This window comes from Rhinatrema bivittatum, chromosome 4 (assembly GCF_901001135.1).
Source record: "Rhinatrema bivittatum chromosome 4, aRhiBiv1.1, whole genome shotgun sequence".
In the NCBI taxonomy this organism is placed as follows: Eukaryota; Metazoa; Chordata; class Amphibia; order Gymnophiona; family Rhinatrematidae; genus Rhinatrema; species Rhinatrema bivittatum.
This window is the reverse complement of record NC_042618.1, coordinates 304,707,294-304,729,107: the sequence shown is the minus strand read 5'-3', so window position 1 is coordinate 304,729,107 and position 21,814 is coordinate 304,707,294. Positions and strand designations below refer to the sequence as shown.

The 21,814-nt window shown below is 43.3% G+C and overlaps 1 protein-coding gene across 1 annotated transcript in view; it reads right to left on the bottom strand.

Annotated features, from left to right (window-relative positions):
• DNAH9 (dynein axonemal heavy chain 9) overlaps positions 1-21,814 on the bottom strand; it is a 1,128,006-nt gene that overhangs the window by 571,491 nt on the left and 534,701 nt on the right. Inside the window, exons 44-45 of the mRNA XM_029600235.1 lie at positions 3,842-4,004; positions 3,195-3,318 (exon numbers count right to left, since the gene is read on the bottom strand). Coding sequence (XP_029456095.1) covers positions 3,195-3,318; positions 3,842-4,004 — 287 coding nt within the window. The remainder of the gene's footprint in view (positions 1-3,194; positions 3,319-3,841; positions 4,005-21,814) is intronic.

The window sequence follows — 21,814 nt, the reverse complement described above, 5'->3', positions numbered from 1 at the left end:
AAAACTCCATGGCTAGAATCATCACCGGTACGCGTAAAAGGGACCACATCACCCCCATACTAAAAGACCTACATTGGTTGCCCATCTCCTTCCGCTCACAATACAAAACCCTCACCATCCTTCACAACTCCCTACATAAACACAACCACACCTGGCTCGATGAAATGCCTCGTTACCGCTCCTCCAACCGTCCCACAAGAACAACCCATACAAGCACTCTCCTCATCCCATCCCTCAAAGCAGCACATTCAACTCACACCAGAGGGAGAGCCTTCTCCGTCGCTGGCCCTACCCTCTGGAACTCCCTCCCCACCTTCCTACGCCAAGAGACATCCTTTCACAACTTTAAGAAAGGAGTCAAGACATGGCTTTTCCGACAGGCCTACCCTGACACAAACCAAACTTAATTTCTCCCCTGATCCCCTCCCGTCCTCCCCTGGTCACCTCCCTCTAACCTCGACACCCAGCCACCACCCTACCCCCCCCCCCCTTTTGTCCCTTTGCCCTCTACACCCCTAGCATACCTTTGAAGAAAATTTATCCCAGTAAATACCACCTGTTTCAATTGTTCCATAATTCTATTTAGTTAAGTGATTCCAGTACATTAGTCATCTGTACATAGTATCCCTCTTTTCTGCTTTATTCTCTCCCTTTACCTCTGTTAACTTTACCTCTCCCCCCTTCCCCCCCCTTTCCCACCCACCTCCTATCCCTTCCTCTCCCTCCCCCCCCCTCGCCCTGCCCCTCAGCCTACCCTCCCTCCCCTATCCTCCCTCAAATCTCTATTCCTTGGTTTCATTTATTGTTTATTTTGTTGTATTTTGTTGTTTTTGTTTTTGCTCTTGCGTTAGTAATATCATACTGTTTTATTGTCATATTGTTATACTGTATCTCCCACCTGAGTTCATTGTAAACCGGCATGATGTGCTTCACGAATGTCGGTAAATAAAAGTTAATTAATAAATAAATAAATAAATAAAATAAAATAAAATAGATAAGACTTGGGTCAAGTATCTGGGGGTTAAAATTGGTCTGTGGTCAGAGGAATTGTTTGCTTTTAACTATGACCCACTGGTTTGGGAGATTAAGAGGCACTTAGATAAATGGGACAAAATGGATTTTTCTTGGTTGGGAAGGGTGGCTGTTATTAAAATTAGCATTCTGCCCCATTTTTACTACTTTTTTCAAACATTCCCAGGTGGGATTGTGAAACCATGGCAACATAAGTTACTTAGATTTATATGGAAACAGAAATCCCCAAGGGTTTCTAGTAAAGTTATCTGAAAAGGAAAGTTAAGCGGAGGGCTAAGTATCCCCAGCCTGCTATGGTATTATGTTGCCGCTCAACCAGGTACCTTAATTGGATGGCATTTAAAAGGGGAATGAAAGCCTTGGGTAATTATAGCCCAGGTAGTTGTGGGAGAGCCTCCACTTGAGGGTAGGATATAGCAAGAAGGGAAGCTACAGGTTAATGGGTTGTCGCCTTTCTCCTGGTTGGTATTAGAGGTGTGAAGGAAATGGAGAATGAAGCTGTTGGGAGACAGAACGGACTTTTATCGCACTTCTTTCTTGTTTAACAAACATTTTGGGATGGGGCTGGAGTTAAATAAAGTGATGGAGAGAGAGAGGGGAATAACCAGGCTGGAGCAGATATGGGACGATTAAGATTTGATATCTTTCTCCATTTTGCAGCAATCATACCCGTCGACGCAGAAAGATCAATTCTCCTACAATCAACGTACTCACTATTTTTGTACTGAAAAGCTAATTTTGGAATTGAAAAAAGGGAAAATGCTTTTTGTAAATTTCTATGAAGAAGCGGACATTTTTAAAAGACCTGTCTCCCAGACCTATGCATTGTTGAAGAGCTGAATATGAAAATGGCTCATCAGCCAGCCTGGGAGAAGGACCTAGGGAAGTTTTAGAGGAGGGTGAATAAGATCAGTGTTTTATAGCTTTTGGGTGAAGTTCAGTTGTCTGCCTTAATAAAGGAAAATAGGTAGAAATTACTATATAGATGGTACCTAATACCAGCTCAGTTGTATAAAATGTCGCTTATAATCTGTGATAGGTGTTGGATAGGATGTGGTATCTGAGGTACTTTCTTACACTTATGGAGGACATGTCTGGAGTTGGATATGCTTTGGGAAGAAGTTATAAGCTTTGCAAGGTACCTGGGTTGTGTTTACAATGCCTAAGACCCAACAATATGCTTGTTAAATATTCTGAGAGAGTTGGGTAATTAGTCTCAGGGACATATACAGACAGTAACAGTTGCCAGATGTGAGACTGCTTACTGGTAGCGGAGGCTGGCATTACCTACAATGATAGAGATCGGCTCTAGGATTGAAAGACTATTACATGGGGAAACTCATAGCTATGAAAAAAAAACCTGGATGGTTTTGAGAAAATATGGGGACCTTACTTACATTGGAGGAATAAATGTACGAATGTGATAGAGTGAGGGGTGGTGGTGGGGAGATGGCAACCAGGGTTAATAGAGTGATTCAGTTTGTTACATACTATACGCTTAAAGGGAAATCTGATGTGTGTGTGTGTGTGGGGGGGGGGGGGGGGGAAAGGAGTTTATTCCAAAACATGAAGTGAGTGCTGTTTTCACTTTTGGTATTGTTGTTTTATACTATGATATAAAGGAATAGTGGATTTGAATATCAATGATTGTCAATTGTGGCTTGATATATGACAAGTTATTGTATTTGTTGAAAATGTTTGCCTAATAAAACGAATTATAAAAAAAAATTTATAAAAGGAACTGTATTCAGATGTGTTCAGATTAACTAGAAATCATTGGCCTAATGCTTTTCAAATACTATAACAGCCACTCAGGTAGCCAGCAACAATTTTTTTTCTCTTTTTAAAGCCACAAAACAATTTCAAATCTAAACTTTTTGCCCCCTTACTTAAATTAAAGCAACCCCTTCTAAAAGGAACATAATAAACCAAATGGACTAACTTTATACTTGGCCCAGATAATTAAAAAAGTAAAGATTTAAACTTAGCCGGTCAGTCAGAAGCCTCTGCTGGAATCCCACAGCCTGGAGCCTGCATGATTTTGCTGCCTCCCCCTAAGGTTTGGTGCTCTAGGCTACTATTTAGTTGGCTGAGTGGAAGCATTGGTCCTGGTCATTCTAATCATTCTGCTTGGCTGAATTTAATTTATCCAAAAGTCATACCTGAAGCCAGCAAATCATTTACAAGAACAAGGAACTTCTCATCAGACAACTGGGCATCTGTCATGAGGAAGACTGTGCCTATGTTCTTCACACCAGCCTTGATGTATAGGTTTGCCAGATCTGCCTGCAGTGACAGAAGACACAGAGAATGCTTACTCATTGTTCAGGGTGATCAGAGCATTGCATACATATCTTTCCCTAGCAAATGCTTACAGCATTTCTGCAGGAGATAGAGGTTTCTCTCTCTCTCCACTTAAGCATGTGGTGACCTCTCCGCAACACCAATGGATGAGGCATGTGTGACCTACTGCATTCCATATCAAGTCTTCAATATGGTAGTACACTGAATATTCAGTGCTCATCCATTCAACAATTAATGTTCTGGATTAGAGTTCTCAGCTCAAGATCCTCAGAGGACAGGAGCTAGAACTGCTGATGAATTTGGGAACTTTTTTTTTTCTCACAGACACTGAGCTTTTGCTTCCACTCTTGCTAAAATCATTTTTACATTTGAATTGTATGAAATGACTAGGGGCAATCTTAAAATGCATTAGGATAGTTAGACATAAAATCAGAACTGCATTATGCTTTCTTCTAACATGGCAATTAGGTTGACAGAAATATTTTTCTGTCTCTCACAGACCCACCTTAAGATCAGGGATACCATAGCCTTTCCTAAGTGTAATCTGGAAGACCTCCAATGAGCTAATGAAAGCAGCCAGTCTGGTGAGGCTTTGCTTGCCACTTCCACCGACACCAACGAGTAGGGCATTTCCCCGAGGGGATTCAAGAATACGATTAATGCGGCAACTGAAATGAGAACAGGGATTCTCTGATTAGTCAGTGTAAGGAGGGTTCTCAGTTTTATCATGGTGGAATATTCAATTTAATACATTTGTACATTTTGCTATTTATATGTAGAGCCCCTAACTTTTCAGGACCCTGCGATATGAATTAGCAAATTCTGAGGTAGATTTTTCAAAATACAGTGGCAATTGTGCGTCAAATTTGCATAATTTTCCATATATTAGCAATTTAAATGATACAATTTTTTTAAACTTTTATAAAAATGAAGTCATTTTCTGACATGCCTATGTTCAGTTCATTTTTTGTTTTTTTATTAGAGGAAAGAGGATGTTTGTGATTGGGGCTAGGGAGAAGGAGGGGTTGAGGTCTGGCAAAAGTTAGAAAGAAGATCACAGAAAAGGGAAAGGGGAACGCAGAGGAGGGGAAGCAAGGGTGGGTGGAGGAAGATCCAGAAATATGAGAGGGAAGTGGTCCCCCCCTGGCTAGAGCCCTGCTTCCTTGTATATCTCAATATAAGGTCACTAACTTCTCTCCCCCCCCCCCTTCCTCGATCTACCCCCAGTTGTTTTATTGCTCCTATTCCACCTGCCCACACACACACACACACTATCCCTCTTCCCCAGCTCCCTTTTCACTCCACCTCCCCAGTCCCTTTTTACATAACCCCCATATCCTCTAGTCATACACATCCCCCAGCCCCTTATCAAACACTCCATCTCCCAATCACTTTCCCAGAATCACTCCACAACATATTACAACTCCATCCAATTTTACATCCCCAATCACACCCCATCTCTTCTTTCCCTTATCCCCCCAGCCTCTTCCCATTTCACACCCCCCATCCCCAACCTCTTTCACACACCCTCATCCCCCTTTCCCTTTTCCCCCCCCAGCCTCTCCCTGTTTCTCTCAATCATTCTTCCATCACTTCTTTTCCTTCTTTTCCCAACCCCACACCCTCCTACCTCTCTAATAACTCCCTCACTGGTCATTATAAGGAGGAGAAGGATAGTAGCAGTACATCATGTCACATTCTCCTCCTCTGTCGGCGAGGCCCAACTGCTGCTTTCAACTGTGATGCTATAGTGTCCTGTGGTTGAAACCAACAGTGGGGCCCACCTGGCAGAGGAGAGCAGCTCAGTCCAGCCTACTGCCACTCATCTCATCCTCCCATATGGAAGCAGGCAAGGACCAGGAAGGGGTTTGGCAGTGGTGGTGTCACTAGTGATCAAGATTAGACCCTTAGTCTCCCCACAATTATGCAACTACAAATTCCACAGGAAGGTGCATATTTTGCGGCTGTGAAATTGCGGGAGACCAAGGTTCCTGTTATATGATAGCCTCACCAGGGTACTTTACCAGCAGGTTACAGTAAACAAAGTAGTCTTTTTGGTACAAGAACAAGGCAGTGATGGCTAGATATCAGACATATAGTCAGAGATGCTCTAAATCCACATGTACGACCCCAGAGGCAGGCTAGATCAATGATTGGAATTTCTATGCATGGAAGAGATGGTGCAGGGAAGAGGACTTAAGATTCATTAGAACCTAGGAAACTCTGGGAAAGGAGAAGCCTATTCTGACTGGATGGGATCCACCTTAAACAGAAGGAAACTTCGCTATAGACATTAACAATTCAGTGGGAGCACTGAGAGGAGAGGATCACCTTGCTGGTGGCCGAAAGGAATCCATACATTTTGCATAGGAAATTCATTAAAAGTACTGGGGAGAAGTAAACTATTGGGATATATTATTTAGTGTGTTTGTTTAAGAACATAAGAACATAAGAAATTGTCATGCTGGGTCAGACCAAGGGTCCATCAAGCCCAGCATCCTGTTTCCAACAGAGGCCAAACCAGGCCACAAGAACCTGACAATTACGCAAACACCAAGAAGATCCCCTTTATCATTTTGGTTGCCCTTCTCTGTACCTTCTCCATCGCAACTATATCTTTTTTGAGTTGCAGCGACCAGAATTGTACACAGTATTCAAGGTGCGGTCTGACCATGGAACGATACAGAAGCATTATGACATTTTTCATTTTATTAACCATTCTCTTCCTAATAATTCCTAACATTGTTTGCTTTTTTTGATTGCTGCAGCACACTGAGCCAACGATTTTAAAGTATTATCTACTATGATGCCTAGATATTTTTCCTGGGTGGTAGCTCCTAATATGGAACCTAACATCGTGTAACTACAGCAAGGGTTATTTTTCCCTATATGCAACACATTGCACTTGTCCACATTAAATTTCATCTGCCATTTGGATGCCCAATTTTCCAGCCTCACAAGATCCTCCTGCAATTTATCACAATCCACTTGTGATTTAACTATTCTGAATAATTTTGTATCTGCAAATTTGATCACCTCACTCGTCGTATTCTTTTCCAGATCATTTATAAATATATTGAAAGGCACCGGTCCAAGTACAGATCGTTGAGACACTCCACTGCCCACCCCCCTCCACTGAGAAAATGGTCCATTTAATCCTACTCTGTTTTCTGTCTTTTAACCAGTTTGTAATCCATGAAAGGACATCGCCACCTATCCCATGACATTTTACTTTTCCTAGAAGCCTCTCATAAGGAACTTTGTCAAATGTCTTCTTTAATTTATAGGCAGGTGCCTATAAATAAAAATAAAACCATGCCTAATGTAAACTCTTAACATTTGCAATTGCTTCTTTCAGTTTTTTCCTAACCATTTTCCTCATTTTATCATAGTCTCCCTTTTGAAAGTTAAATGCTTTGGCAATCAATTTCCATAGTAACTTTCCCTCCAAGCAAAGTTTGATCATGTTATGAGCATTATTGCCAAGTGGCCCCAACACCACTACCTCTCGCACCAAATAATTTGTTCCACTAAGGATTAAGTCTAAAATAGCTTCCCCTTTTGTTGGTCCTTGTACCAAGTGTCCATAAAGCAGTCATGTATTTTATCTATAAACTTTACTGCCTTAGTATGTCCTGATGTGCCCAATTACCCAGTCAATACTGAGGTAATCGAAAATATCCATTATTATTGTGTTGCTAATTTTGTTAGCTTCCCTAACTTCTGTTAACATTTCATTATCTGTCTGTTCATTCTAGTCAGATGGATATAGTACACCCCTACTGCTATTCCTTTTCCCTAGGCTACCCCCACTTATGGATTGTGATTCTACCACCTTAGCGATTCTCAGGAGGACATGCTGTAGGCATGGTATCTCCTTCCTAGCTGATTAACTCAAGAACAGGGATCTAGAGCCATCTAGTGGCAAACCAAGGCTATTTACATTTATTTTGTTTTTTCTCTCATTACAAGTCTTTCTGCTGGCCACATGGTGGACCCAGTCTACTGTGCAGCCTGGCAGAGACTTTTTTTTCCTTAATAAATAATGCTGCACCTGCAGGTTATTCATATTGTACTCATTTTTTTGCTTTTTTGAGCCTTTCAGTGCCTTGTAAGTCTGGCCAATATGCAGTCCATGTGTGATCATAGTAGGCCTCTAGCTTGAGTTGCCATCCAGGCAGGAGTTTGATGATGTTTTGTCCAACTGCTGGGCATCAACAGAGGCTCAGAGAGCAAAGGACCAGGACTGGAATGTTCTCGTGAGGAGGAGAGCTTATCCTCCGCACACCTCTGGGATCTAGTCTCCATGGGCATAAGTTAATCTTCACCTCTGGTGTCCTGGATGACACAGTCTCCCTTCCTGCTTGTCAGCTTGCTTTGGCAGCGCAGTCTCCTTGGAAGAGAGGCTGAGCATGAGCCCAGGCAATCAGCTTTTCACTTGCACCATTGGTTGCCGTTCAGTTCCATGTCAGAGCACTAATGGTTAGATGTTGGAGTGTAGCCCAGCAGAGCTAAGGCCACTCAGCATCAATGCCATCAAGTGCCATGAGCGCAGGGGATGAGGTTGAGCGCCACGGGCACTGTGGATGCCTTCATGCGCTATGGGGTGCCATCTACCATGTTGAGCACCATCGATGCCATCAAGCACCATGGGTGCCATCGATGCAGTCAACACAGATGAGTGCTGTAGGCATTGTAGTTGCTGTCAAGTGTTTTGGCTCCATCAATGCTGTCGAGTGCAGTCGGCACTGTGGAGCATTCCCATGGATGCCATTGGGCGCCCTCGGAACCATGGCAATTATAAAGCACCATGGATGCCATCTAAGCCTCAAGCCCCAGGGGCAACATCAATGCTGTCGAGTGCCTTGGATGCTGTCAAAGCAGTCATGTGCCATGGCTACCATTGAAGTTGTCGAGCACCATGTGCACCATCCATGCAGTGGAAAGCTATGGGCGCCATCCATGCCATATAGAGCACGGGAGCTAGGAAGCACTATAGGTGTCATCAATGCTGTTGAGCACCATCGACGCCTTTGAGCAATGTGGGCATGTATTAGTGTGTAAGGCACAGTCTTGTGGAAGTATCACAAAAAGAATTAATTTTGTCCCTTATGAGAGTGAAATAGTCATATATTTATGATTTGTTTATAATGAGTTAGTTACATGCAGTTTTGTGTTCACTGAGATTCCCAACTCAAAATCTGGCCTGTGAAGTAATTTAAAAGAGACACCAAAATAGACGATGCTTATCTATGCCAGTCTGTGCATATTTGAATTGGAATTGAGATTGACTGATGTTAAAAATTCCATGGTATATAAGAAGAGGATTTAATAAATATCTATGAAGATACCATATATACTCGTGTATACGTCGATATCATGTATAAGTCAAGGGTATTTTTCAGGCCTCAAAATCAAGATTTAAGTCTAGGGTAAAACCTAGGGGGCTTATAAAATGGTGAAATCATACTAAGAAACAAACTGATAACTTAAGAAAATAATTTTTATTTATTTTTAAAAGCAGAATAAAGTGTATCATAAGAAACATCAGTTAACAAGAAAATGTTCCTGCTGTCCGAATCCTTGCCTCCCTCCCCCCATGGCTGTCCCTGTTTGAATTTTTCTCTTTTATTCAAATCCTTTTAAGTCTGATGCTTCATTGTCGGAATCTCGGAATAAATTGTGGAACTGGTAATGCCATCAGCGTAAATGTTGTCTTTGCTGCCTCCATCTATTGAATCATCATCCAATGCTGATTCATCTTTGTATTCATAGATTGCACCATCTTCTGATCCATCCATAGCATTGCTAATGCCGCATTTCAGAAATGACTTCTTGACTGTTTCTTGTGGAATTAACTCCCAGGCATCCTTTACCCATTTCGCTACCAAATCAATGTCTGGTTTCATCAGGTTCCCTCCTTTCGTTAACTCTGCTTGACTAGAACACATCCATTGTTGCCACAAATACCACAATTGGTCCTTGAAAGGCATGTTGAGATAGACATCTAACAGCTGGAGCATTGATGTCAGACCTCCTAGAATCATTGGTAATGTGATCGTCATTTTCTTTGCATGATACTTTACATCCTCTGTTATATGTGCACAGAACATATCCCACAACGCGCCTGGTCGCCTACCCCCACACATAGCACAGCCACCATTTCATTACCTCCTCATCCATCCAGCCTTTAGGATGAACCCAAACAGTTACACCTGCTGGAATTTGTAGGTTCTTCGGAAAAGTTTTCTGCTTGAATATTACCACTAGACGCAGTTTTGTGCCATCTGCCAGGCAAGATAAGACCACTGTGAAATGGGTCTTTTCATGACCAGTTGTTTTTACAAGTAAGGTCCTTCTCACGAATGCCAGCTACAGTGCAATTGCCAAGCATATCAAATGTCATCAGCGTTTCATCCATATTACCAATGTTATTCATTTCAAAATGATTATTTTCTGCCAAATAATGAATTTGTGGAATGAACAGATCATTTCATCAAGCTCTTTAGGCAATTTCTGTGAAATCTTTGTGCACTGACGAAGGCACAATCCATATCTGTTCATGAACACCAACCAGACGATGCTGTGAATTATTTCAGACATTTGGTTGCTGAATATTTTTCTTCTTTTGCCATTGGAAGGGCATGAATCCTAATGCTTGAGCAAGTCACAATGTAGCCATTCTGCCTGCATTCCATTACCCAGTCATTCAAATCCTTTTCCATTCCTTCAAAACGCTCTACTTTGAAACGTAAGGCTTTCTTTGACTTTGGCATTTCTAGCAGCTTTTCTTCATGTTTTCTCCAATCTCTGATGAGTTTTTCACTAATGTCAAATTCTCTTGCAGCTACACAATTATTGACCTCTTTTGCATGTTCTATAACCTTCAGCTTCAGCGATGCAGTGTAAGATGCCCTCTTTTTCTTCTCAAATACTGCTTAATAAACCCAAATGTATAGCACGTAGAAAAATCACATAATATACTTAGACCTGCTATATGGGAAGACGATACCATATGTGTAATGGCTATCATCATAGCCATTACACATATGGTATCTTTTGAAGGTAAACTTGTATTAGTAATGAGTCTTCCCATATAGCAGGTCTAAGTATATTATGCTCTTTTTCTTCTCAGCATTCATTTTCTGATGGTAAGATGTCATTCTAATGGTGGAGGGGCGCTCTAGCGCTGAAACAAGATGGCCGCCTGAACTCTCCGCTCCGATAAGCCTCCTAATCTTTCGCCATACAGAGCTTCTTTTTTTTGGATTTCGTCTTGCAAGAATGAAGCTCCTTCCTTCCCAGAGATGGCTGCATCCAAATCGGGTAAAATAGAAGCGGCTTTTGCGGCTGGAACTGGAACAAAAAGGGCCAAACAAGATCCGCCAACACCCGACAAGGCCCCAACTACGAAAGCAATGGCGTCGGCGGAATTGGTTTTAGCTGAACTTAAGCAACTGAAGGACATGATTCAATTAAATATCGATGCGACGGCGGCCATTCGCTCGGACTTGCAAGCGGTAACTACCCAAATGGGATCTTTTCAGCTCAAACTGGACGATTTGGAATCCCAAACGTCCACACTACTAGTTTCCACAGCGCCTTTACCACGCGTCATGAAAGATGTTGAAAAATTGCAGCAGGACCTAGAAGATTTAGCTAATCGAAACCGTCGTAGCAACGTTCGTATTTTGGGGATACCTGAAGGATCCGAAGGTACGGATATGATCGCCTTTCTTCAGAAGAGTATTCCTGATTTGCTGCACATAACATTTGATCAACCTTTCAAAATCGAACGCGCACACCACATTCCCTCAAGGTCTCCTCGGAACTCTCGGTTCCCCAGGCCAATCATCTTTAAAACCTTGCGATTTCCTCAGCTTTGGCTATTCTAACGACAGCCCGCACTAAAGCTCCCCTTACTTTTCAAGGTACTTCTGTACTTTTTGTTCCTGCCCTCGCTAAGACAACGGCGGAGAGGCGAAAAGCCTTTTTGGCAATGAGACCCAGGTTGCAAGCTTTGGGAGCAAAATATGGGATTCTTTACCCGGCGCAGTTAAAGGTAACCTTTCATAATCAAACGAAGCTTTTCCATACTGTGTCTGATGCCGAGCAATTCCTTTCTCAACATGAGGAAACCGCAGGAATGATCACTTGAGGGGAAGTGGGATACTATTTTGGACATTCTTTTACAGGATCGCTGTTTTGGAGTGGGTCCTTTTTGGACATTGTAAGCTCCCCTCAGCGACTTATTCTCTCTCATTAAGGTACAGTTGTATATTAGTGCTCACATAGCGCTGTAATTATTATCTGTTTTTTTTTTCTCCTTTATTTTTTGGCATAATGAGAGGTCTCTGCACAAGGGAACATTTTGATTAATACAGCTGCGTTTTCAATTTTTTTTTTTTTGTTCCACAGCCAGTATCTAGATTTGAATCTTGAATTATTAGTGGTAAAGGAACCACTTCTTTTAAGGGTCGGATATCACAGACGGAATCCCCCTTTATTGTTTTATTAACATCTTTTTTTTGCTCTGATATGGCGATTGGGAAAATCGACATATACTCTTTTGGAAGCAGAGGACACGGTGCCATCTGTTCACCTAGAGGCTCATCATTTCTATTTTTGCCTGCGGTAATTGCTGCTGGGTGAATACTTTTTGATTCCCCTACGATTTACTCATTTCAGCTTTATACCTTTCCTGGAATGGCTAGAGGCTCTAATCCTCATTGGTTTGTAATTTTTTTTCTTTTTTTTCTTCCTGCTCTCTCTTTGGAATGCCATCTGTCTTGACTTTTGGACGGCGTATAGACAGGCAACAGTTCTGGTTCTGTCCTTATGATGTACCTTCATGGCGTCCAAGATATCTAATTTTACTATAGCGTCTCTAAACGTCAATGGTTTCACGAACCAGATCAAGAGAAAAAAAATCCTTACGTATCTACAATCTCTTCATGCGAATATTGCCCTAATACAAGAGACCCATCTGAACTCTGTGGAATCGGCTAAACTCCAGCAACAGTGGGTTGGTCAGGTCTATTTTAGTCCGGCCATCAAGAAAAAAAGAGGCACAGCTATCTTACTCCACAAAAACCTGGGAGCGCAAGTCCTCCATCAGGTTGCAGATGCGGAAGGGCGATGGAACATAATACAGATTTTGCTCCAGAATGAGAAATATACCATTCTTAATCTTTATGCACCTAATCAAGATGACCCGGTCTTTTTCCAAACAGTGCTAGCACGGCTATTACTGCTGGATCCTGCACATTTCATAATAGGTGGAGATTTTAATCAACCAATGGATGCCGTTTTAGATAGACGTACGAAGGCTAAACCCTTTTTGTCGAAGTCTACACAGACCTTGAGGCACTTGACACATACTTATGGTTTATCTGATCCATGGCGGCTTCTCAACCCCACTGCGCTAGACTATACTTTCTACTCTTGCTCTCACACATCGTACTCAAGGATAGACTTCTTTCTGATATCGCATGCATTGATCTCCAAGATTCGATCTGCTAAAATACATCCGATTTTGATCTCTGATCATGCAGCAGTCACCATCACATGTGCTTTCCAGACGCCGATTCCCATTGATCGTCAGTGGCGCTTCAACCCCTCTTTGCTCTCGGACTCTACTTTCACCACTGCATTAACAACCAAAATTGAGGATTTCTTTCGCATTAATGTCACACCGGATATACCAATGCCTACAGTCTGGGCGGCCTTCAAAACTACTATTAGAGGTGAAATCATTAGTTACTCAATACACAAGCATAAATCTCAAAAAGCTACATTGCACCAGCTTCAGCAGGAGGTGGAAAGTCTCGAGCAACTTCATATCCGAAACCCATCCACGCAAACGCTGACCCCACTGTTGAAAGCTAGATTTCACTTCAATCAGGTCCTTAGTAGAGCTTCATTTATTTCAAAATAAGGCTAGATATTACGCTGAAAATAATAAATGTGGTCATCTTCTCTCTTCCTTGCTGAAGAAAAGAGTGGATAAAAAGAAAATAGTGAAAATTCGGTCCCCTACTAATCAGCTATTGACATCGGACAAGGACATATCGCAAACTTTCCGGGATTTCTACGCACATCTCTATCAAAGTGAAGTCTCCCCTTCTACTACTCAAATACAGGACTTTTTGTCGTCCTTGCCCCATCAGATGCTGACAGACACTCAGAGCCTACAGCTAGATGCTCCTATTCAAGCGGCAGAAATTTCAGCTGCTATATCATCCTTACAGTCTGGGAAAGCTCCAGGGCCGGATGGCTTCACATCTGACTTCTTTCAAGCCTTTCAAGGAACATTGTGTACATATTTACAATCTTATTTTGCATCTCTATTAGCCAATCCACAAGCTTCCTCTGAATTCACTGAAGCTTGTGTGGTGGTCCATCCCAAGCCAGGTAGAGATGATTCTCTTCCTTCCAATTACCGCCCAATCTCGCTCCTCAACGCGGATTACAAGATTTTTGCTAAAATATTAGCCACCAGGCTATCCCATCTCATGCCGATCCTTGTTCATCCAGACCAGTCTGGCTTCATTAAAGGTCGCTTAATTACTAATAACTCTCGCCTGTTTTTGCATTTAAGCAATATCCAATTTCATGCTTCTGAGCCGTCCGTTGCCATATCTCTGGACGCGGAAAAGGCCTTCGACCGTGTCGAGTGGCCTTTTCTTTTTCAAGTATTGCAATGGTATGGATTAGGGCCGGTTTTTCTTTCCTGGATTAAACATATTTATCATTCTCCCTATGCATACCTCTATATTAATAATCAGAAATCTACCCGCTTCCCACTATATAGAGGTACCAGGCAAGGGTGTCCTCTCTCCCCCTTGCTCTTCAACCTGGCTTTGGAACCACTCTTAATTGCTATTCGTGCCAACTCTGATATCACCGGTATATCAGTTGGATCGGATACTTTCAAATTATCTGCATATGCTGATGACGTACTACTTTTTCTTACTAACCCTTCTTCTTTATCTGCTCTTTTTTCTCTTATATCTCAATATTCAATGCTTTCTGGATATAAAACTAATTGGCACAAGACTGAACTTCTCCCTCTTAATTATAGTGGGTCCCTTCTCGATCTTTCCCAATACCAAATACAGAAGATGAAGAAGGGCCTTAAATACTTGGGAATTTATTTCCATACTGATCCCGAAGACAGTATTACCAACTGAGTCTACGATCTTGCAACAACTTCGGGATGCCACTCTTAAATGGTCTCCTCTACATTTAACCTGGTGGGGGCGGCTAGAGACTATAAAAATGGTTTTAGCCCCGAAGATCACATACATTCTTGCTATGGTCCCAATATTTTTCTCCACTGATTTTTATTCCTATGTTGATAGATTGTTGACTACCTTCCTTTGGAATCACAAGACCCCGAGGATAGCCTTACGTAAATTAAAAGCTGCCAAACAGGACGGTGGAGTAAATTTTCCTGATTTTTATAGATATCACCAAGCCTTTATTTTGCAATCTGGTTTCTATTATTTTTCTCAATACATACCTAATATAAATTCCCCGCGCTGGCTGGGGATAGAAGCTACGATACTTTCCCCGCTTCCCATATACTTATACCCTGGCGTTACTTTATCTTCCCGGCTGCCCTCACATTCAATATTACGTTCCTTACATAGAGCTTTCGGGGAGTTAGAGAATCTTCGCCCTCCCTCAACCTATACGTGGAAATCCTCCAAATTTGGTCCAATAGGGGGGAACTCTTTGCTTTCTATTGATGGCCGGCCTATTTTTTGGCCGATATGGAACATGGCGAATATTTGGTCCATCTCGGATGTTTTTGACAACGATGGATTGTGTGCCTTCTCACTGTTGCAAGATCGTTATTCTCTCCCTGGGTCTCAATTTTACTCTTGGCTACAACTCCGAAGTCTGCTTAGTGAGACACGGGAGAAGACGATACATCCAGATAAGGCCCCTTTTTTGCTGGACGTTTATCAGGAATATGGTCCTAGAGGCTCACTCGATTATTTTATAAGACTACTCCCTCTCTATTACCTGCAGTCTGGGCTGAGGAACTGTCTATTCCGATCTCATCGGAGTGTTGGACATATGTTTGGAAAGTTATGATGCGCATCTCACTATCCTCTAGCCTTACCCAGTCTATGTTTTTTGTATTACATAGGGCATTGTGGACCCCCTGGAAGCTCCATAGGGCTGGAGTACTTCAGTCACACACTTGTTGGTCATGTGCTGGTAGTAATGCTACATTGCAGCATATGCTATTTTCATGTCCTTATACATTACAATTTTGGACAAAAGTATGGCGGATAGTAACTGAGATTCTCCAATTTACTGTGCCTTTGTCCTACTCCGTCACTATTCTGAAAGGAGCCCATCCATCTATTTCCCTCATAGCTCCCCACTGCAAATTACTGGATTTTCTTTTAACTATTGCACAACATAACATTCTTTCCAATTGGAAATGTAGTGATCTACTGTCTGAACACCTCTGGTGGAACTCGGTTTGTTTATATGTGAAATATGAAAAAGCAATGGCGGTTAAGTTTAGGAGGCTAGCAGCTTGGTTACAGGTGTGGAAACCATTAGACGTTTACCTACAACTACACCCTTAACCTAACTTTTATGCTTGGCACTATTTTTTGCCTGTTTTTACTACCCATTTACACACTCCAAGGCATTCCATCTCTTCTCTTTCTTTTCCCTGGTGTACTTCTGGTCTTCTTCTTACCTCTATCCTTCTCCTTTCTCCCTTTCTACTATCCGCTGATTCTTTTCTATTCTTCTCTCTCTCCTTTTTCCTTTATGAGCTATTGCCTTACAGTTTCTTCGTGCTACCCTACCAGGTTCCCATCTTACTGTTATGGATATGCATATATGATATTGCGTGCAGCTCTGTAATTGGATATACTGACACTTTAGTTACTCATTGTGGGCATTGCTCTGTTTTGTTTCTGTTTATAATATAAATCTTAATAAAAGATTTCAACACAAAAAGATGTCATTCTAATGGCTGTCCCTGCAGTCAGAATCCTTCCCTCTCCCCCACATGGGTGCCCCCCCATTAGAATCCTTTCCTCCCTCCCCCATGGCTGCCCTCCCTGTTTTAATCTCCCCCCCCCCCCAATTCCTTAACTCACCTGCTGCTATCTGGATGATGGCACTTGTATTTGCTCAGAAATGTCCTTTCTCCTCCCTTGCGGTGTCCCAGTGCAATGGTAGGACAGCTTCTCTCCCCAAAACTCCTCCGGATTCCTTAACTTGAATGCTCACTGCTGCTATGAAGATGACAAATTTGTGGTCGGTCAGGCATAACCTCCCTCCTCCCCTGCAGGGTCCCAATGGCATACTTTGAACCACATGATTCTAAGTGTACCAATCAGACCCTGGCTTAGAAGGGGGGGAGGACATGCTTGCACAAATGCAAGTGTTATTACCCTCATAGCAGTGGGTGAGATAAGGGATCAGGAGGAGGAGCGTGTGAACAATTCACTCATGTATTTTGAATTACGGTACCGGCATTATGTGGATTGACCCACGAATAAGACAACTGCATTTCAATTTTCATTTATTAAAATGTATTTATCACTTAACACAAATGGCCTAAGCAATGTACAAATGAAATAAAACATTCATAATAAAAAACATATAAAAAACATAAAAATGACAAAATCTTGAACCACATTACATGGGAGGGTCAATATTGAAGTTTTTAATAAAATGCTAGTTTTAGTAAGAAACTTTTTAAAAGTCAAAACCTTTTTATGCAATCTGACATTCTGAGTTCTGTAGGTAAGGAGTTCCAGAATGTAGGTGCTGTAACCAAGAAAGCAGATTCCCTTGTTGATTTTAAGGATTGGTTTTGGAGGTAACATTTTTTGACTTATACATATTTGGTAATTCAAGAGGAAATATACATTTCACTAACAGAACTGGACTCGAGAAAGCAATCACTGTATTATGTGAAAGCACTGCGAGGCAAGAAAGTTATTTTTCTAGATATAATAGCTGCACTTTAAGAACTGAAAGGACATTTTTCACTAAGAACTTTATGTGTCCATGAATGTTTAGATACGTGTCAATTAAGATAAGAGGTTGTATATAAATTAAAGATGTGAGATTTTAGTATTTTGTTAAACTTGTAGCCTTTTGTAAATGGGTGTGTAAAAAATTTTTCATTTAGGAGGATATACTTATAAAGTGTGTGTAGTGAGGTTTATTTTGGTGTCTCTTGTGTTCACTGAGAAACATACTGAGAAACAGTTCTTGCTTCACAGTCCCTCTACAGCTCCCACCTTTTCTCTTCTGGTATGAGTTAGTTAAGTTGGTGAAAATTGAGTTGGAGAATATTAGAGAAAGTACAAATTAAACTCTATTATTATGAACAAGGTCAACACACACAGCCCATGTCTTCCTCTTCCTCCCCTCTCCTCCACTAGAAGCAGTCTGGAATGCCTCACAGCCTACAGTCCACCCACCACCAGCCCTTCCTTCCCTTAACTTGAAGTCTGCAAGCTTCAAGATCACACAGATATGTCTTAATATAAAGCGTAAGAACACCACTTACTTAAAACCAGCTAGCAGTTTAAGAGTTAAATCTCAACTTCAAAGTGCAGCACAAGAAGTTTTACAAAACACCTGGCATATATCCAGATAAGTTTTGGTAAATCTAACCTATGAAGAAGTAGACAGTATTTAGAGGTCCTTTATATAATGATTTAACTGTAGTGATTACTTGTTATCTGAAACATGACATTAGTGATATGCATGTTGATGTTTGGTTAGGTTTAGAGAAAGTGCAGAGCTAGTGATCACACACATGTGAAAGAGAATGTCTGTATAAGATGGCAATTTAGAGTGTTATAAACAAAGAATTGTTCTGAGCATGCGCAAGCCAAGGACATTATATATGCATACAGTGTGGGATGGAGCAAGAGACTGCAGGCAAGAGCTAAACAGAGAAAGAAAAGACTCAGTCTCCGGTATTGTATTATAATCTTTTTGTTCCCAAATGTTCTCATAAGTGTTTGGTTTTGTGCATATATTATACAGAAAAATATAGCTTTTTATAGTTTCTCATAAGCAGTAGTTTGTGTTATTTCCTTACTTTGCTTTGCGTGATCCAGACTACAAGGCAAATACCTCATTTCAAAACCCACTACAGGGCGCTATGGGAACGATGCCCTTGAAGGCATTACCAAGTGACGGATGCTGTCGGAGCATCATGGGCATCAACACTGTCAAGCCCATAGAGCGTCCAAACATCATGGGTGCCACCGGAGTCTACCAAAGCTGTGAGTACCATGGAGTGCCTGAGTGCCAAGGATATCAGTGTTACCATCAGTGCTGTCATCCCCCATTCATGTTGTGGTGAGCACCTGGAGAACCATAAACACCAAAAGGCGCCATTCTCTCCATGGTAGGTGCTATATAGGGCATCAACAAAGTCAAGTACCATCAGCACCCTTGAAATTGGGCTTCCCAGACCAAGTGATAGGCCCCACCATTGGGGCTCATCAAGAGGTGGTGCCTCAGGTGCTACCTTGGTTCCCTTGAGTATCTGGCACCAATAAGTGCTATGTGGCACCAATGTGAATGGAACCACCACACACTTCACGATGTTCAGCTCTTTCATAGGGCATCGCTGCAAGCACTGGCAGCTTTGTGACTGATCAAGGCTGTGGCATGGGCACAGGCTATGCCAACTGGTGCTGTGACAGTGAGCACATTTACGCCACACCAAAGGCATAATGGAGCATGGCTGTATATGCTCAAGGTACTGCAGTTGTAGGGCAGCACTGTTCCTCAGTGCTCTCTGATGTGTGTGTCTCTTGTGACGGAAGATATCATCTGCTTGTGCACTAGGGATGTGAATCGTGTCCTCGATCGTCTTAACGATCGATTTCGGCTGGGAGGGGGAGGGAATCGTATTGTTGCCGTTTGGGGGGGTAAAATATCGTGAAAAATCGTGAAAAATCGCAAAACCGGCACATTAAAACCCCCTAAAACCCACCCCCGACCCTTTAAATTAAATCCCCCACCCTCCCGAACCCCCCCCAAATGACTTAAATAACCTGCGGGTCCAGCGGCGGTCCGGAACGGCAGCGGTCCGGAACGGGCTCCTGCTCCTGAATCTTGTTGTCTTCAGCCGGCGCCATTTTCCAAAATGGCGCCGAAAAATGGCGGCGGCCATAGACGAACACGATTGGACGGCAGGAGGTCCTTCCGGACCCCCGCTGGACTTTTGGCAAGTCTCGTGGGGGTCAGGAGGCCCCCCACAAGCTGGCCAAAAGTTCCTGGAGGTCCAGCGGGGGTCAGGGAGCGATTTCCCGCCGCGAATCGTTTTCGTACGGAAAATGGCGCCGGCAGGAGATCGACTGCAGGAGGTCGTTCAGCGAGGGTTCCGGCGCCTCGCTGAACAACCTCCTGCAGTCAATCTCCTGCCGGCGCCATTTTCCGTACGAAAACGATTCGCGGCGGGAAATCGCTCCCTGACCCCCGCTGGACCTCCAGGAACTTTTGGCCAGCTTGTGGGGGGCCTCCTGACCCCCACGAGACTTGCCAAAAGTCCAGCGGGGGTCTGGAAGGACCTCCTGCCGTCCAATCGTGTTCGTCTATGGCCGCCGCCATTTTTCGGCGCCATTTTGGAAAATGGCGCCGGCTGAAGACAACAAGATTCAGGAGCAGGAGCCCGTTCCGGACTGCTGCCGTTCCGGACCGCCGCTGGACCCGCAGGTTATTTAAGTCATTGGGGGGGGGGTTCAGGAGGGTGGGGGGTTTAATTTAAAGGGTCGGGGGTGGGTTTTAGGGGGTTTTAGTGTGCCGGCTCACGATTCTAACGATTTATAACGATAAATCGTTAGAATCTCTATTGTATTGTGTTCCATAATGGTTTAAGACGATATTAAAATTATCGGACGATAATTTTAATCGTCCTAAAACGATTCACATCCCTATTGTGCACCACAGCCATCATGCACTGGGATGTCATCAGATTTCCAGGCAAGAATGCGCCCTATTCACTTCATATTTGGAGTGGATACCAGGACTGGAGGAGTGTTGGTATATGTCCCCCAGAGTGAAGGGAGGGGCCTGTATGGGTTCCCTCCCACCTTGGCTTATGCTCCGGATCCCTTTCCCAGGGAAGCCTTCAGGGAGTATACTATCACTGGTTCATTGCTATTGCTCCAGCCGTGGCATCCCTGCACTTGGTTGCCATGATATCTGTAGTGCCCGACTATAAGGCCACTAGCAATTGGCTATATCGCAAATAGAACTTCATAGGTTGGCGACTATCCCAATCTTATACGGACAGTAGGAAGTTCCGTAATCAGGACAATCTGGTAAAAGCTGCACTCTTCATGTTATGGCTATCAGATTTTGAGAAGCGACCTTAATAGGTTCCCCTCTCAGTGCCTTGTTGTTGTGTTTGAGGCATTGTGGACCCTTGGTTGCAGTGGAGATGATTCCGCCCACAGGGAGGAGCCCTGTGGGGAACCACTGCAATAGGCTGACACAGATAGCAGACACAGAATGGACAGAGTCTTTATTGTACTGCTGTAAATAGATGGTGAAGCAGGTAGGTAAGGCACTGATCCATGAAGTGCCAATACGCTCAACAGGCTCAGAAGTATTGCCTCACTCAGTTCATGATAGGCAGGAACCCGCAGTGTGGGTAACGCCTCGGCTGGTGGGTGGAGTTGGAGTGCCGGATCGTAGATGTACGCACAGAGTGAAGGCGTCTTCCTGATGGTAGAATGATGGGACCGAAGGTCCGTGGTGCAGGATATGAAGTAAATAGGCCCTCGTGGAGCGAGTACCCAATGGTCCAATATCCTGGAAATGAATAGAGAGAAAAGACCCCCGAGGAGCAGTTGTCTTGGTTAGTGAGGACCCTGAAGGGAAGTTGAAAGCGAGAGACCCCCGAGGAGTGGGTGTCTAGAGCTTCTGCAGGAGCGAGGCCCATAGCGTAAAAGTGGCATCTAAGCTGGCAGCTTAGAGCAGGCAGAGTAGCGAAGCATAGTCTTTGCTAACTCAAATTGGTAGCGGAAGCGGAGACTAGATATACCCGGAGGTACTGACATCTTGCGGTGGGGTCGCCCCCAAGGTTCCCGCCATGACGTGTATTTGAGCGTCGGAGATGTGCGAGCTCGCGCCTTAGGAGGCCATGGGAGTGAGCATGGCGGATGGGGACGCCCATGCTGGTCTAGAAACACCGAGGCCCTCGGCACCGGAGACAGCCATCTTGCCCAAAGAGAGAGAAAGGGGAGAAAAAAGGTAAGGCAGAGCGGTCGCAGCTGTCTGCGACTGACTGACGCAACACTTGTTTTCTATTCAGGAAAGAGGTTGTTTTCTCTCACCCTTCTCTGGGGGCTTTTGCCTTTGGTGGCTCTCTCTTTGGCCTCTCTCTGTATCCTGCTGGATCAGGGGAACCATCTGGGAGGAGCACTCGATCTATAGTGGCATTTCTACACAACAGAGA